This window comes from Oncorhynchus clarkii, chromosome 24, assembly GCF_045791955.1.
Source record: "Oncorhynchus clarkii lewisi isolate Uvic-CL-2024 chromosome 24, UVic_Ocla_1.0, whole genome shotgun sequence".
In the NCBI taxonomy this organism is placed as follows: domain Eukaryota; kingdom Metazoa; phylum Chordata; class Actinopteri; order Salmoniformes; family Salmonidae; genus Oncorhynchus; species Oncorhynchus clarkii.
In genome coordinates this window covers 19,525,378-19,543,771 of record NC_092170.1, presented here as the reverse complement: position 1 = coordinate 19,543,771, position 18,394 = coordinate 19,525,378, and the positions used below count along the sequence as shown (strand labels likewise).

The window sequence follows — 18,394 nt, the reverse complement described above, 5'->3', positions numbered from 1 at the left end:
TGTTCCACGTCATCTGCTCCCTCCTTCCCTGTCTAAGCACTAGAACACAAGGCTTCTATCCAATATGCCTCATATTTTTCCCGGTTCTCCTCTATTCCCCGAGAGGCAAAGGCTGAAAGCTCCACACAGAATGAATAAGCTGCAGACGGTTGAACACTACATCAATGTAAATGAGATCAAGTTGGGATCCAAATGTGGGATGGGATGGATTTCCCATCGTTGAGGACTGAACTCTACAGTTTCTCTGCTGTCTAGCCGTCATCTTGGGGGATCTAATTTTTATGCAGTCGCTTTGTGAGAAACATGAAAAGCTCTAAGTTATAGTATTGTCCTTTACAAAGTAGCCCATTGTTATGCCCCAAATGGCACCCTATTCCCTATGTAGTGCACACATTTTTAGCCCTATAGGCCCTGGTCAAAGTAGTGCACTACATATGGAATAGGGTGCCATTTGGGACACACATCAGCTCTCCTTTCCTGGTCCTTCCCAGTAAACCTTCATGGCCAGGGCTCAGGCCGCCTGCAGGCAGACTCTATAGAACTACCTAATAAAAGATGGACGCTTTGGTCTGGAGTGCGCTGGACAAACAGACCGACATCCTCTATCAGCCTGTTGAAAGGCAACAGGAGAGACTACTAGAGCTCTCATGTCCCTGAGACATCTAACAGGCTAGCTTTACTTCAAATACCACCAACTAAGGTTTTATCGACTGAGTGAATGATCATCTGACCACTGGTGTCTTTGCCATCATGGGTATTAAACGGGTCAGTGCGGATTCCTCCGCAGCGTTCGTACATTATCTTGTTCTGGCCCGCTGTAGAGACACGCCCCCCCCCCCCCCCCAATCTAACAGAATTCACATGGAAACAAATTCCTCTGGACAAGAATGGGGAAGTGAGTTAATTCAGGAATGCATTGCTCTTAAAGTTAAATGCATTGTGACATAGCATATTTGGATTAAGGGAATCCAGCCTAATTAGGATTCTGCTTGTTCATTAGTTGAAGAGACATGAGTCCAGAGAGTCTTAGCCCCAGAAATGTCTGAATGTAAGATAAAGTACAGGAATGCCCTCTAGACCATGATAAATAAGTTAAAAGGCAAACTAGCTAGCCACTATCAGATGGGGAATTGTTCTCTAGGTATAGCCTACAGTACTCTGTGAAAGGCCAAAGCTTTGATTCTAGAAATAGCTACTCTGACTCTCTTCATCCTTTTGTAGTGTCTGTTTAAAATGCCCATCTGTGTTATTCTTAAGTATTCTATTGAGAGATAAAGAACTTTATCCCTGCCAGTACTCAGCAGGGTGGAGCACATGCACTCCTTTGTATGCTTTTTGAAATCCCTTTGTGACTGCTGTGTTTGCTAAAATGGGACCGCAATGTGAGCGTTTGGTCAGCGCCTCAGGTCTGGCCGCCTGGGCCAGTGAAAGCAGGTCTGTGGAGTCGGTGCAGGAACAATGAGAGGTGAATGGGGACGATGACTGGAGGAATTTCTTCCACTCCAGCTCTCTCGGCGGGGGTTCTCTCTCTCTGTGGTCAGCCCAGGGGAAGGGAGAGGTGGGGTCGGGGGAAGAAACGTCAGTAGGGGTTCAGATGTGTGGGAGCGGGTCAAAAGTGAAGCAGATGTGTCTGTGAGAGCATTGGGAACACCAGTAGTAACTCTCGTAACTACCCCCACCCCTTTATACCCCCACAGTGTTGCTACTAAAGTGCAACAGTGCAAAGAAGAATGGAAATGATTACCATCCATGACACCAGACATGGATACAGTACTACTGTATGTGGACAAGTTAGGCAACTGAAAATGTTCCCCCCTTCTTTCTCCTCATTCAAACCATAGAATGACATGCAGACAGTGTGACATTACTTAGTGCAATCACAAGACTCCTCAGTGGATTTAACAATATAAGTTTGACAGGCAGTCGGAACTTTCAACCTTTTCACCTCATGTTGAACATCTCTGATGTGAGCTGCATACAGAGCATTGCATTAAGCTATGTGCATAGCAGGGCCAGATCGCCAGGCCTATCTACACGTCCACACAGGCAGATGTGCTGCTCCCTCGGAGGCCTCCTCTCCTCTCCCTCAGCCTCCATAAGTGGAACCGCAGTCATGCGTGATCCTATTAGCGCCTAGTGCTGGGCTTTGGGATGCATCCGAAATGGCACCCTAATCTCTTTTTACAGTGCACTGGTAAAAGAAAATGAGTGAACTATAAAGGGAATATGGTGCCATTTGGGATGCTACCTAGTGCTGGACTAACGCAGGCTGGGTGTGGGAGAGAGAGACAAGGTCTAAATAGATTGTTAGTATGGATTTCCAGCTCTCCCGGGTCTCTAAGCAGTTGCTTGGGTCTCGCTGGGGGTTATTGGCACATTTGATCTAGTCTAGTGTGTTGTTCTGGGTAATGAAAAGGGTTGTCTCCCTAAAAACATGCAGGAGGACAGGGAGATGTGTAGCAGACACATGTAGACTGATGCTGGGGTGTTCTATTTCTTTGGCTCTTGCACAGACCCAGACTTTCCTACAGTAGATGATTAAAACACAGCATAGTGGATATTCAATACTTTGAGTAATCATTTCCTCAAGATACGAATGAAATCTAGACAAACTACAGAGCTCTGGTTTGGAGACGACCATGCATGCGTTCCCAAATGGCACCCTATTCTCTATCTAGTGCGCTACTTTTGACCAGAGCCCTATTGGCCCTGGAATAGGGTGCCATTTGGGACATAACCCATGTGAAGAAGGTTGGAGATGTGCCCTGGCTGGGGGATAAGTTTAGTTTGGACAGAGTGATTTATGAGTGTTTGTGGCTCACCGTGTGTGACCAGTTCTGTTTATTGTCTCTGCAGCTTATAATACACCCCACTCTGAACAGTTAGCTTCAGACTTTGACCGTCTGATTGGAGTAAGGTACCAGAGGGAGTGGCTAAAGCTAATATAGGGACCACTATGGCATCACATTCCTCTGTTTAGTCCCTAAAGGTAAACAGAGGAGAGAAGGAGTAGAAAGAAGTACACTCTGTACTGTGCACGGCAGAACCTCTAGAGCAGGGGTGTCAAAGTCAAATGGACGGAGGGCCAAATAAAAAAATCAGCTACAAGACGAGGGCCGGACTGTTCGAATGTTCATTGAAAATTTTTTAAATGACGCATATAGTCTAGTGAACCTAATTGAACCTACTGAAAACCTAACAAATATATTACAATATGATCAGATAAATAAAGCAATATTTTCTTATGGCTCTGTCAGTAATCTTTAATTTTCAACAGACACAAAAGACAAATTTCCTTTATATAAATATCCCCATAACATGAACATTAAATGAAAGAAACCGGTATTCAAGGCACCATCAGTAGACTATATTTTCTATTTTAGCAAAAGTGGGCTAAATTTACTTCAAAGAAAAAACAATAATAGCAATTTTCTATCATCCACTCAACTGAAATATTTTTAAAATATAATTGGATTGAAATACAAAAAAATAAAGTGCAAAAATCTATTAATCAAAAACAACACTTTGTTTAAGGAGAAGTAACATGCAGTGAAAACAAATATTAAATTTTAACTTTTAAACTTGAACTGAGTAAAAACTCTAAATATGTGATTGCACAGTAATGTTCACTTGTTTGAGGTTGAGGGTGATACTTGGTGGTGTCCCATCTTTTCCACAAGTTCATCAATGTTCGGGGTAAGGCTCTGAGCTGAAGAAATCCTCAGAATTGAGTGGAGGTGTTCAGCAGTAAGTCGACTTCTGTGTGATGTTTTGTTCAGGTTCATCAAAGAAAACAGTTGTTCACACAGGTATGTGCTGCCAAACATAGACAACGTTTGAGCAGCCTGGATGCGCAGCTGGGGCATTGTGCCGGGGAGGAAACGGGCGAACTCCGCAGCACCCACTGCCGCATATTTTGCCCTCAGTGCATCATTGCATTGGAGGTCAATCAACTCCATTTGGAGGTTTGGTGGTGAGCTTTCCACGTCAACAGCAAATGGGTTACCGAGCAGTTCCAACCTGCTTTTTTGTGCTTCAAAGTCAGCAAATCGGCGTCGAAAGTCAGCGGCAAGCATACCTATTTTATCAGCCAACTGTGTGCTCGGGAACGCACTGGTAGAGAGCTTCTCTTTCATGGTCTGGCAGCTGGGAAAGTGGCTCAAATTTTCTTAACGCATCTGCGTCTCCCACAGAGTCAGTTTGGTTTTAAATGCCTTCACTGTACTGTACATATCAGAGATGACACGATCCCGACCCTGCAGCTGCAAGTTTATTGCATTCAGATGACTCGTAATGTCACACAGAAAAGCCATTTCACACAGAAACATTTCGTCTCGGAGTTGTGTTGTGTCTTTCCCTTTGCTGTCCAAGAACAGACAAATCTCCTCACGAAGCTCGAAACATCTTTGAAGCACCTTTCCCTGGCTTAGCCATCGCACCTCTGTGTGATAAGGCAAATCACCATGCTCCGTTTCTAACTCCGTCAGAAATGCCTTGAACTGGCGGTGATTCAAACCTTTGGCTCTGATAAAGTTAACTGTGCGCGTGATGATGCTCATTACATGCTCCATTTTCAAGGCTTTACCGCACAACGCTTCCTGGTGTATGATACAATGATAAGCTGTCAGCTCACCTGTCGCGTTTTCCTCTTGCATCTTTTCCCGTATCTTCGCCACCAGTCCGCTCCTGTGTCCACACATCGCAGGTGCTCCGTCGGTTGTCAAACCCACGAGTTTTTCCCAAGGCAGCTCCATCTCATTTACACATCTTGACACCTCTTCATACAAATCATGCCCCGTAGTTGTGCCATGCATAGGACGTAAAGCCAAAAACTCCCCTGTCACGCTTAGGTTGGAGTCCACTCCGCGGATGAAAATTGACAACTGGGCAATGTCAGAAATGTCGGTGCTCTCATCCACAGCCAAGGAATATGCAATAAAATCTTTTCCCTTTTTCACAAGCTGCTCTTTTAGATTGATGGACAACTGGTCTACTCTCTCGGCAATGGTGTTTCTGCTCAGACTCACATTTAAAAAGAGTTGCCTTTTTTCTGGGCAAACTTCGTCACAAACTTTAATCATGCAGTTTTTGATGAAATCCCCCTCCGTAAATGGCCGGGCTGATTTAGCGATCTCTTCTGCCAAAATAAAACTGGCCTTGACAGTTGCGTCCGCGTGTGTGTCCGCGTGTTTCGTTTCATAATGTCGTCTCAGATTATACTCTTTCAGTACCGCCACACTTTCTCCACACAGAAGACACACAGGTTTTCCAGCTACCTTCGTGAACATATACTCCGACTCCCACCTTGTTTGAAACCCCCGGTTCTCAGTATCCACCTTCCGTTTTGCCATTTTTGATGGGTATCTGAAAGTTAATTTTACTGTGATGCTGACGACTGCTGTGCCAATAAATATTGAAATGAAGCAGCCTACTGCTCGGTGCGTCACCTTTGCATTGTGGGAAATGTAGTATTGGTGCGTGTAAAAGATCTGCGGGCTGCCGGCTTGCTGCGGGCCGGTTCTAATAATAAATCAAGATCATCCCAGGGGCCGTAAAAAACCTTCTTGCGGGCCGGATGTGGCCCGCGGGCCTTGACTCTGACATATGTGCTCTAGAGATTCTGAACAAATGTTGCTATTGTTTTCAACATTGTTTTCAACATTTTCAAACATACCACTCCAAAACATGCATGCCCTTGGGAACATGTGCTGTTGTCTTCAAGACTGAAAAAAAAAAACTCCCACTGCATAGAACTGAGGTTCTCCTTTTGGTGTTGAATTTAGCCAGCCTGAGGAAGAATCACCATGAGAACACACACAGCAAGGCATCTTGTTTTGCCTCTAAACAGAGTGACATAAGTATAAATTAATGACTGTTCCATACCTCTTCCAGTATGAATCATCGTGTCTCAAGGTGGTGAAATGTATGTAGCTGCCATTAATGAATGAATGTAGGTGATGTAACTGTCTTAATTACCAGGCCCATCATCTGCCCTGAAATCATGATAACACCCCCAATGTCTGTCACACAGCCTAGCCTCCAGGCGGATCTACAGATCTACAGCTGACGTGATTTAGTGTCCTGCTGTGCTCTGAACTGCAGCCAAACCGCCAGGCAGACATAATTCCAGATCATGCAGTAAATTAGCAGTAGTGAAAGGATCGAGGCTGAATCGGCTCAGAGGTCTCTCTGCCTCTCCGAACCAATCTCTCTTTCAGCAGTGCTCTCTATGAATCAGGCTCCGACTACAGCAGAGTGGGGCTGAGAGGGGTTCAGATTTGATACACACACTAATAGATAGACATGCATGCATGTATGTATGCACATTGTCCACTTACTGTACACATCATACGTATGATGTATATTTTAGACAAACTGTATATAAACACACTGACCAAAGGGTACGTACTAGGATATATTGTGGCGAACATCTCCTAGTCTGTTTAGTTCATAACAGGACAGTATTTGAAACATGCAAATAGACCTTAGGATTCCATTGGCCCTAGAGCATTTTTAGCTAACTATGATTTTGCATATAATTTGTTGTGACTTCAATGTCTCCAAAAAGACCAAATTAGCAGACTTGCCTGTACAGTAGAATTGCTGCAGGCAGCGCATTTTGGTCAAGCTATGAAATGCTTTTAGCAATTCAAAGCCATGCCCTTTTTATATACACTGCTCAAGAAAATAAAGGGAACACTTAAACAACACAATGTAACTCCAAGTCAATCACACTTCTGTGAAATCAAACTGTCCACTTAGGAAGCAACACTGATTGACAATACATTTCACATGCTGTTGTGCAAATGGAATAGACAACAGGTGGAAATTATAGGCAATTAGCAAGACACCCCCAATAAAGGAGTGGTTCTGCAGGTGGTGACCACAGACCAGTTCTCACTTCCTATGCTTCCTGGCTGATGTTTTGGTCACTTTTGAATGCTGGCGGTGCTTTCACTCTACTGGTAGCATGAGATGGAGTCTACAACCCACACAAGTGGCTCAGGTATTGCAGCTCACCCAGGATGGCACATCAATGCGAGCTGTGGCAAGAAGGTTTGCTGTGTCTGTCGCTACCAGGAGACAGGCCAGTACATCAGGAGACGTGGAGGAGGCCATAGGAGGGCAACAACCCAGCAGCAGGACCGCTACCTCCGCCTTTGTGCAAGGAGGAGCACTGCCAGAGCCCTGCAAAATGACCTCCAGCAGGCCACAAATGTGCATGTGTCTGCTCAAACGGTCAGAAACTGACTCCATGAGGGTGGTATGAGGGCCCGATGTCCACAGGTGGGGGTTGTGCTTACAGCCCAACACCGTGCAGGACGTTTGGCATTTGCCAGAGAACACCAAGATTGGCAAATTCGCCACTGGCGCCCTGTGCTCTTCACAGATGAAAGCAGGTTCACACTGAGCACATGTGACAGACGTGACAGAGTCTGGAGACGCCGTGGAGAACGTTCTGCTGCCTGCAACATCCTCCAGCATGACCGGTTTGGCGGTGGGTCAGTCATGGTGTGGGGTGGCATTTCTTTGGGGGGCCGCACAGCCCTCCATGTGCTCGCCAGAGGTAGCCTGACTGCCATTAGGTACCGAGATGAGATCCTCAGACCACTTGTGAGACCATATGCTGGTGCGGTTGGCCGTGGGATCCTCCTAATGCAAGACAATGCTAGACCTCATGTGGCTGGAGTGTGTCAGCAGTTCCTGCAAGAGGAAGACATTGATGCAATTGACTGGCCCGCCCATTCCCCAGACCTGAATCCAATTGAGCACATCTGGGACATCATGTCTCGCTCCATCCACCAACGCCACGTTGCACCGCAGACTGTCCAGGAGTTGGCGGATGCTTTAGTCCAGGTCTGGGAGGAGATCCCCCAGGAGACCATCCATCACCTCATCAGGAGCATGCCCAGGCATTGTAGGGAGGTCATACAGGCATGTGGAGGCCACACACACTACTGAGCCTCATTTTGACTTGTTTTAAGGACATTACATCAAAGTTGGATCAGCCTGTAGTGTGGTTTTCCACTTTAATTTTGAGTGTGACTCCAAATCACTCCAAATCCAGACCTCCATGGGTTGATAAATTTGATTTCCATTGATGATTTTTGTGATTTTGTTGTCAGCACATTCAACTATGTAAAGAAAAAAGTAATTAATAAGAATATTTCATTCATTCAGATCTAAGATGTGTTATTTTAGTGTTCCCTTTATTTTTTTGAGCAGTGTATTACACGATTAAAAGAACATATACTAGTTTTCAATTTCAGTTTTCCAATGTGCTTTACTGTAAACACCTTAGCTGTCCTCTCTCAGCTCTGTGAGGACACTTCAGGAAGTTGGCATGGGAGCTGTTCCCTGACATTTCCCAGCTATTGCAGATCCTATTATTCTCTAACTGTCATTGCCTTCTCAAGTCTCCTTATCTGCATCCCAAATGGCACCCATTTCTTATATAGTGCACTACTTCTGGTCAATACTAGCTCACTATATAGGGAATAGGTTGCCATTTGGGGCTATGGCCTCTGGTCAAAAGTAGCTCACTATATATAGGGCCCTGAAATGAGTGGTACTTTGGAGGGACTTCCATTCCCACAGTACAGTACAGTCCCTACAGGGGGGGACCCATACCCTGTAAAACGGCAGTCTCTCGGAGCAGTCTGGGCCTGCCTTCCGTCTGCACGTCAAAACGCTAACTTTGATCCTGAAGTGAAGTCATTGTTTTCATTAGAAGAGAAACAAAAGGTTTTCGTCAGCCAGACCTGGACTGGAGTAGAACTGGAACTGAACCCAACTGGAGGCTTCCACCACTGAGCCTCATAGACAGACTGCAGACAGGCCTCACTCCCACATTTTGGCTCTCCCTTTCACTGAAATTACTAGATAACAGTGGTGAAATCATTATATGGTACTATGTGCCTATACCAAATTGTCTGGACTGGTACGGTCCTTGGTGTATTGGCTTGGCAATCTCAAGGCCATTGGTACATGTCTCGGACTTGCAATCAGACTTTCAAACATCAATGTTTCGATACTTCTCAGACAACTCTCAGAAAAGTGACCTCTCTCAGACACTCAGTGCTAGTCATTTCAAGTGACACCCATCTTCCCTCTGATATGTAAAGTGAGTTTCCTCTTCGTGCTATTCTTGATGTGCTCTCCATCGAGGACAACACTGAACGTACACACTATAAATAGTCCCAGTTTCAAACACACTTTTGCGGTCATAAAGAGTCTGTTTCCGATTTTCTGTGGTATGTTGTATATTCAGATCAAGACACAAATGACGGTCACAACAGTCATTATACATTGAACAAAAATATAAATGCAACATGTAAAGTGTTGGTCCCATGTTTCATGAGCTGAAATAAAAGATCCCATACATCCACCTGACAGGTGTGGCATATCAAGAAGCTGATTAAACAGTATGATCATTACACAGCCACACCTTGTGCTGGGGACAATAAAAGGCCACTCTAAAATGTGAAGTTTTGTCACACAACACAATGCCACAGATGTCTCAAGTTTTGAGGGAGCATAGAATTGGCATGCTGACTGCAGGAGAGCTTTTGCCAGAGAATGTAATGTTTATTTCTCTACCATAAGCCGCCTAGAGAATTTGACAGTACGCCCAACGAGCCTCACAACCGCAGACCACATGTGTGGCGTCATGTGGGCAACTGATTTGCGGATGTCTACATTGTGAACAGAGAGCCTCCCGAGTGGCGCAGCGGTCTAAGGCACTGCATCGCAGCAATAGAGGCGTCACGACAGATCCGGGTTCGGTCTCCTGTTGTACTGTGTTTCCTCCAACATATTGGTGCGGCTGGCTTCCGGGTTAAGCGAGCAGTGTGTCAAAAAGCAGTGCTGCTTGGCAGGATCGTGTTTCGGAAGACCCGTGGCTCTCGACCGTTACGGGAGTTGCAGCAATGGGACAAGACTGTAACTACCAATTGGATACCACGAAATTGGGGAGAAAAAGTTATTTAAAATGTACCACTTTTTTAAAACATTGTGAACAGAGTGCCTTTTTTTAAAAGTATGTGTGACCAACAGATGCATATCTGTATTCCCAGTCATGTGAAATCCATAGATTAGGGCCATAATGAATTTATTTCAATTGACTGATTTCCTTATGAACTGTGACTCAGTAAAACCATAGAAATCGTTGCATTTTATATTTTTGTTCAGTATAATTAGATGTAGTAGTAGTAGTAGTGTGTGTTCCTCCTCCATTAATGCCTGTGGAGGTATGCTTGCTTCACATATTGAACAGACAGAATCATGTACAGCGTTGTCTTCACTTGAAGAAGGATCGGCTAAATAAAGTGCCACCCACAGTGCGAGGGTACAACATAGAATAGTACTATATGAGCCTAAAATGACTACGATCTAGTTATTCTCTTTCTATGGGGTACAGTGGCAGAGTCTGTGGCAAAAGGTTTTTATCAAGTGTGGATTGTTCTGCTCCTCTTACCCCGTGTTGCTCTTATTCATGACACAGCAGGGGCAAAACGCTCCCTGTGAATTTCCTCCTCTGCCAGTTCCTTTTAAAGTTAGCTGTAGTGTGATTCTAGCCTTCAGCTAATTCACTGCAGGGTGACTCTGCTGCTGTTTTATTCAACCTGGCTCATTTTCTAGTCCCTTTTATACTTCAGAGAAACAGCTTGCCTTGTAAATAGATACTGGTACTTCTGCACTTTTGGTGTAGTAATAGGCTTACAGCCATTTTCACTATCAACTTTTGGATCAATGGATGTCTGACAAATAATGATTTATCAACAGATGTTATAAACTAGATGGGAAAACAACTAGTAAGATGTATGACGTTCAATTACTTTTCTCTTTGTTTGATTTTCTCCTTGTTGCTCTGAGGATTTACCAGAGTATAGGTGTCTTTATACTAATGGTACATTTTCCATTCCTCTCCTCTGTCTGTCCAGATGAAGCTGTGGAACAAGTACAAGGTGACCAGTATTCCCTCGCTGGTGTTTGTGGACGCAGCCACAGGGAAGGTGGTGTGTCGGAATGGACTGCTGGTGGTGAGAGATGACCCCAAAGGTAAGTCTCCTCAGTCAGCCTGAGCCTCAGCATCTGAGAAGCTGCACATGTACCGGTACACACAAGCATACAGTTTATTACATGCAAAATTGCCTTGCCAGAATTTCATATTGCAACGTTTCTGTGCCACATCCTTCACAGAGCTGGCCATATTTCTCAATTTCTGTACTCTTCTGGTATTGCATGAATATTATAAAGTGCCCCATTTTACTCCCACATCTGCAGACCTATAATTTCCTGACTTTTAAGTGGGAGATTGCCTGTTAGCAAGAGCAGGCTTGCATTCCTTTCTGGTAGACAGATGAGGATGTCGTCTCATCTCAATATTTTGACATCCTGGTCTTCAGAGCCCTTATTGTACAACATGGGAAAGGCCCATTAGTCAGAGAGGAGGAGAGAGAGTAAGGGAGTGGAGAGAGGTAGTGTATCCAGCATCGTGGCAGTAGAACCCGTGGTGCAGGGGAATGGATTTCACATGAGCTGAGCAGACTTTCACATGAGTCTGCCTAATGAATCCCAGTCTCCCTCCCAGCCCACAGTAGAGTACATACTGTATAATTTCCATGATTTATTAACTACCAACTAAAGTAGAAGTGGGTAAAGAAGAGATTCATCTTCTTGCTCCATCCACCACCCCGCCCCCTCCCCCTCTTTCAGAGTTGTTAGAGGGGGTGTGTAGTGTGGTAACGGTGGCAGGAAAAGGGGTGTTTGTTTGTGTTGTGGTGAGGAAGGAAAACAGAGCGGCTACAGGCGGGGTAGTAAGAGTTAGAGGTGGGTTGGGGGGAGGATTCAGGACCCTCTCTCTTTCAGCATAATGAAAGGGCCTAGCTGTCTTGAGTGGCGGAGCAGAGGAGAAGTTGCCAGGAAGGAGTGCCTTTTTACAGTGTGAATGGGGACAACAATAAAAGTCTGCAGAGGCGGAGGCCGTGGGGATGTGTCAGCCCTGCCTAATGAAGCCCAACAGAGGAGAGGAACCTTTACAGCCCTGCCGACAGCGCTTTATTTCTGATTACAACTTTTTATTCGGTCATCCCAAATGCATCTCTAGTGCTTGACATTGACAATGAAGACACCTTGAAAAAGAAACGAGAGAGAGGGAAGGAAAGAGAGGAGGGAAGGCTGGTAGCACTCCCTGTATGGGAAATGGAAAAGCATTGCTTTCAATCATCATTAAAACAACATTTTGCATCTGTTGTGCGGTCCCATTTCCAAACGCAGATGTCAGAGTACAAAGGGACTTGTGAGTAGGAAACATGCTGGGTTTAGATACAGTACCAGTTAAAAGTTTGGACACAGCTACTCATTCAAGGATTTTTCTTTATTTTTACTATTTTCTACATTGTAGAATACTAGTGAAGACATCAAAACTATGAAATAATACATGGAATCATGTAGTAAACAAATCAAAATGTACTTTATATTTGAGATTCTTCAAAGTAGCCACCCTTTGCCTTGACAGCTTTGCACACAATTGGCATTCTCTCAACCAGCTTCACCTGGAATGCTTTTCCAACGGTCTTGAAGGAGTTCCCACATATCACTCTCCTTCTTGGTCAAATAGCCCTTACACAGCCTGGAGGTGTGTTGGGTCATTGTCCTGTTGAAAAACAAATGATAGTCCCAAACCAGATGGGATGGCATATTGCTGCAGAATGCTGTGGTAGCCAGGCTGTTTAATTGTACCTTGAATTCTAAATAAATCACTGACAGTGTCAGCAACAAAGCACCCCACACCTTTTCCCTCCATGCTTCACGGTGGGAACCACACATGCGAAGATCATCCGTTCACCTACGCTGCATCTCACAAAGAAAGACACAGCGGGTTGGAACCAAAAATCTCAAATTTGGATTCATCAGACCAAAGGACAAATTTCCACAGGTCTAATGTCCATTGCTTGTGTTTTTTGGCCCAAGCAAGTCTCTTCTTCTTATCGGTGTCCTTTAGTAGTGTTTTTTTTGCAGCAGCAGCAATTCGACCATGGCCTGATTCTCCTCTGCACAGTTTATGTTGATGTGTCTGAACTCTGTGAAGCATTTATTTGCATATCCTCTGCAGCAGAGGTAACTCTGGGTCTTCTTTTCCTGTGGCGGTCCTCATTATATATAGTTTCATCACAGCACTTGATGGATTTTGCAACTGCACTTGAAGAAACTTTAAAAGTTCTTGAAATGTTCCAGTTTGACTGAACTTCATGTCTTCACGTAATGATGGACTGTCATTTCTCTTTGCTTATTTGAGCTGTTCTTGCCATAATGTGGACTTGGTCTTTTACCAAATAGGGCTATCTAATGTATATCACCCTCCCTTGTCAAATACATTAAGGAAAGAAATTCCACAAATTAACTTTTAACAAGGCACACCTGTTAATTGAAACGCATTCTAGGTGACTACCTCATGAAGCTGGTTGAGGGAATGCTAAGAGTGTGCAAAGCTGTCATCAAGGCAGAGGAATCTCAAATAGAAAATGTAGTAACTTTTTTGGTTACTACATGATTCCATATGTATTATTCTACAATGTAGAAAATAGTAAATATAAAGAGAAACCCTGGAATGAGTAGGTGTTCTAAAACTTTTGACTGGTACTGTATATGTAGGACAAATGCTGGTTACAAAATGGCGCCGGGAGATAAGGAAGCCGTGCTTCTAGCCCCAAGGCAAATTTGTTATTTCTTACATTAATTGCCCAGAAAAATAATTCAAATGTGTTTCACTACACCCGCAATAACACATGTATGTTACCAATAAAATTAGATTTGATTTGATGTATTTCTTATCTAATAGCTGTTCCAGGGGGGTGGAGAGAGCGAGTGCTCTGGTTTTGAATGGGCAGTTTGTCACACATAGAAAAAAACTCTTCTCTGTTCACTAATCAGACCCTTGGCTCTCAATATCCTTTCTCCCCAACGCCAAACCCTCCCCCCTCCCTTACCCTCTCTTCCCCTCTGTCCTCCCTCTCAGGCTTGGAGTTCCCCTGGGGGCCCAAGCCCTTTGCGGAGGTGGTGGCCGGCCCTCTGCTCAGGAACAACAGGCAGACGACAGACATCAGCTCCCTGGAGGGCCACTATGTGGGAGTGTACTTCTCAGCACACTGGGTGAGTGGTGGGGGGCCAGGAGGGGCACATAGACAGACACACACGCACACACACACACAGGGAGTGGGGCAGGGAGGGGGAGCCTCATTTTCCTCATTTTCATTTTCCCTTTCAGGCACCCAGCTGTCCTCTGATATGAGCTTTAGCCCTGTTAAAACAGAGAGGCATCAGTGAAAGCCAGGGCAGGGTGGCAGGGCGCAGCGGGAGAAAACACAGCAGCCTGTAGCCAGGGGATGGACAGAGAAGTTAGGGGACTTCCGTTGTCTGGGACTACAGTAGCTAGTTATTCCACTCCTTGCTGTCATCACCTACTAGTTAGTGCCCTTTAAAGTGGGCAGTGGGCGTCAGACCCATTGTCTGTCTCTATCAGTGCTGGGCTTGCCCATCTGTGTGAAGGTCGTGAATTGGTGACTCATGAAAGGCTTGTGTCAATGATGAGCTGCCAGTGCTGGCTTCAGCTCCAGAGACAAGCCAGTAGCAAGCCATGACACACTCAGACTAGTCCACTTTCCAAACCAATACAAATTGGTACATTTTTATTTGTCACTTTGTAAACAACAGGTGTAGACTAACAGTAAAATGCTTACTTTTCCAACGATGCAGTTTTTTTATTTATTTATTTTTTATCTACAAAATGTGTTAAATAGTGACAAGAAACACTGTGAATAAGGATAACGAGTAAAAATTACATGACTATATACAGGGAGTACCAGTACCATGTCGATGTGCAGGGGTATGAGGTAATTGAGGTAGCTATCGTATAGGTTTGCATTATTTTAAGGCTACATTCCCCTGTCTTACCAGCGTAAATCCACCCGCCATTAGGAGATGGTTACAAGCGTGAAATGGCCAGCGGATTACTTTTTACCAACGACCTGAAGTGATCCTCGGCAGGATAGAGTAGACAGTTCCTCACTGACTTTACGCTCACCTCTAGCTGTGTGTTTCACTGAGGCTGAGAAAGAAAAGGAGGAAATGGAGATTGATGAGACTGGTCTGGTTTGTTTTATTCAGACACAGCTCTGCCTCAGCTGGCACTCTGATACCACCTTAATGTCACACACACACACACGCACACGCACACACACAGCCACTGTTCTACTCTACTGCCCCATATCCTGTAAGGGAGAGACAGGGAGGGAATACAACACACACACACACTAGACCAGAGACCATTCTCAAAACACTCACTCACAACAACAAATGCCTCCAAGCCAAGGCCATCCTGAGTTCCATCCTGAGTACTTAGGTTCTCACATTTGAATGGGCCAGGAAACAAAAGGAAATGTTAGTCCTGGTTTCTGGTGAAACATTAGTTAAAATAGTTGGTGAACCAGGAGAGGCAATCATTTGGTTTCTCAAATGGTTGCCTCGCCTGGTTCACCAACTATTTCTCTGATAGAGTTCTCTGGCAGTCTCTATGGGGGTGCCACGGGGTTCAATTCTTGGACCGACTCTCTTCTCTGTATACATCAATGATGTCGCTCTTGCTGCTGGTGAGTCTCTGATCCACCTCTACGCAGACGACACCATTCTGTATACTTCTGGCCCTTCTTTGGACACTGTGTTAACAACCCTCCAGACGAGCTTCAATGCCATACAACACTCCTTCTGTGGCCTCCAATTGCTCTTAAATACAAGTAAAACTAAATGCATGCTCTTCAACCGATCACTGCCTGCACCTGCCCGCCCGTCCAACATCACTACTTTGGACGGTTCTGTCTTAGAATATGTGGACAACTACAAATACCTAGGTGTCTGGTTAGACTGTAAACTCTCCTTCCACTCACATCAAACACCTCCAATCCAAAGTTAAATCTAGAATTGGCTTCCTATTTCGCATCAAAGCCTCCTTCACTCATGCTGCCAAACATACCCTTGTAAAACTGACCATCCTACCGATCCTCGACTTCGGCGACGTCATTTACAAAATAGCCTGCAATACCCTACTCAATAAATTGGATGCAGTCTATCACAGTGCCATCCGTTTTGTCACCAAAGCCCCATATACTAACCACCGCGACCTGTACACTCGTTGGCTGGCCCTCACTTCATACTCTTCGCCAAACCCACTGGCTCCAGGTCATCTACAAGACCCTGCTAGGTAAAGTCCCCCCTTATCTCACCTCGCTGGTCACCATAGCAGCACCCACCTGTAGCACACGCTCCAGCAGGTATATCTCTCTGGTCACCCCCAAAACCAATTCTTACTTTGGCCACCTCGCCTTCCAGTTCGCTGCTGCCAGCGACCTGCAAAAATCTCTGAAACTGGAAACACTTATCCCCCTCACTAGCTTTAAGCACCAGCTGTCAGAGCAGCTCACAGATTACTGCACCTGTACATAGCCCATCTATAATTTAGCCCAAACAACTACCTCTCCCCTACTGTATATATATATATATATATATTTTTTTTTTTGCTCCTTTGCACCCCCATTATTTCTATCTCTGCCTTGCACATTCTTCCACTGCAAATCTACCATTCCAGTGTTTTACTTGCTATATTGTATTTACTTTGCCACCATGGCCTTTCTTTGCCTTTACCTCCCTTATCTCACCTCATTTGCTCACATTGTATATAGACACATTTTTCTACTGTATTATTGACTGTATGTTTGTTTTACTCCATGTGTTGTTGTTGTTCGTGTTGAACTGATTTGCTTTATCTTGGCCAGGTCGCAATTGTAAATGAGAACTTGTTCTCAACTTGCCTACCTGGTTAAATAAAGGTGAAATGAATAAATACATTAAAAAAATTAGGGTGAAGCACTGCAGAGATGTAGGGAGAGAGAGTCAGAAAACACCATGTCATCATTATATACTGTTTTATATAGACTGATCAATTTAGTTAATTCTGTAAACTAATGCCATAACTTGTTGAGTGTGTCTGTGTGTGTTGTCCCTGCAGTGCCCTCCATGCCGCAGTCTGACCCGTGTGCTCTTGGAATCATATCGCACTGTGAAGGAATCGGGTCAACATTTTGAGATGGTGTTTGTCAGCGCTGACCGGTATTCCCTTCACACACGCGTATACATTCTCTCTCTGTCACGCTCTCTCACGCACATACAGTGCCTTGCGAAAGTATTCGCCCCCCTTGAACTTTGCGACCTTTTGCCACATTTCAGGCTTCAAACAAAGATATAAAACTGTATTTTTTTGTGAAGAATCAACAACAAGTGGGACACAATCATGAAGTGGAACGACATTTATTGGATATTTCAAACTTTTTGAACAAATCAAAAACTGACAAATTGGGCGTGCAAAATTATTCAGCCCCCTTAAGTTAATACTTTGTAGCGCCACCTTTTGCTACGATTACAGCTGTAAGTCGCTTGGGGTATGTCTCTATCAGTTTTGCACATCGAGAGACTGAAATTTTTTCCCATTCCTCCTTGCAAAACAGCTCGAGCTCAGTGAGGTTGGATGGAGAGCATTTGTGAACAGCAGTTTTCAGTTCTTTCCACAGATTCTCGATTGGATTCCGGTCTGGACTTTGACTTGGCCATTCTAACACCTGGATATGTTTATTTTTGAACCATTCCATTGTAGATTTTGCTTTATGTTTTGGATCATTGTCTTGTTGGAAGACAAATCTCCGTCCCAGTCTCAGGTCTTTTGCAGACTCCATCAGGGTTTCTTCCAGAATGGTCCTGTATTTGGCTCCATCCATCTTCCCATCAATTTTAACCATCTTCCCTGTCCCTGCTGAAGAAAAGCAGGCCCAAACCATCAATTTTGGTTTCATCTGACCAGAGCACCTTCTTCCACATGTTTGGTGTGTCTCCCAGGTGGCTTGTGTCAAACTTTAAACGACACTTTTTATGGATATCTTTAAGAAATGGCTTTCTTCTTGCCACTCTTCCATAAAGGCCAGATTTGTGCAATATACGACTGATTGTTGTCCTATGGACAGAGTCTCCCACCTCAGCTGTAGATCTCTGCAGTTCATCCAGAGTAATCATGGGCCTCTTGGCTGCATCTCTGATCAGTCTTCTCCTTGTATGAGCTGAAAGTTTAGAGGGACGGCCAGGTCTTGGTAGATTTGCAGTGGTCTGATACTCCTTCCATTTCAATATTATCGCTTGCACAGTGCTCCTTGGGATGTTTAAAGCTTGGAAAAAATTTTGTATCCAAATCCGGCTTTAAACTTCTTCACAACAGTATCTCGGACCTGCCTGGTGTGTTCCTTGTTCTTCATGATGCTCTCTGCGCATTTAACGGACCTCTGAGACTATCACA

The 18,394-nt window shown here is 44.6% G+C and overlaps 1 protein-coding gene across 2 annotated transcripts in view; it reads left to right on the top strand.

The window, feature by feature from the left end:
- The window catches only part of LOC139382756 (nucleoredoxin-like), a 62,238-nt gene that overhangs the window by 35,219 nt on the left and 8,625 nt on the right, over positions 1-18,394 (top strand). For both annotated transcript variants that reach the window (XM_071126878.1, XM_071126879.1), the window contains exons 2-4: positions 10,944-11,061; positions 14,021-14,154; positions 17,063-17,163. In XM_071126878.1, coding sequence (XP_070982979.1) covers positions 10,944-11,061; positions 14,021-14,154; positions 17,063-17,163 — 353 coding nt within the window. The remainder of the gene's footprint in view (positions 1-10,943; positions 11,062-14,020; positions 14,155-17,062; positions 17,164-18,394) is intronic.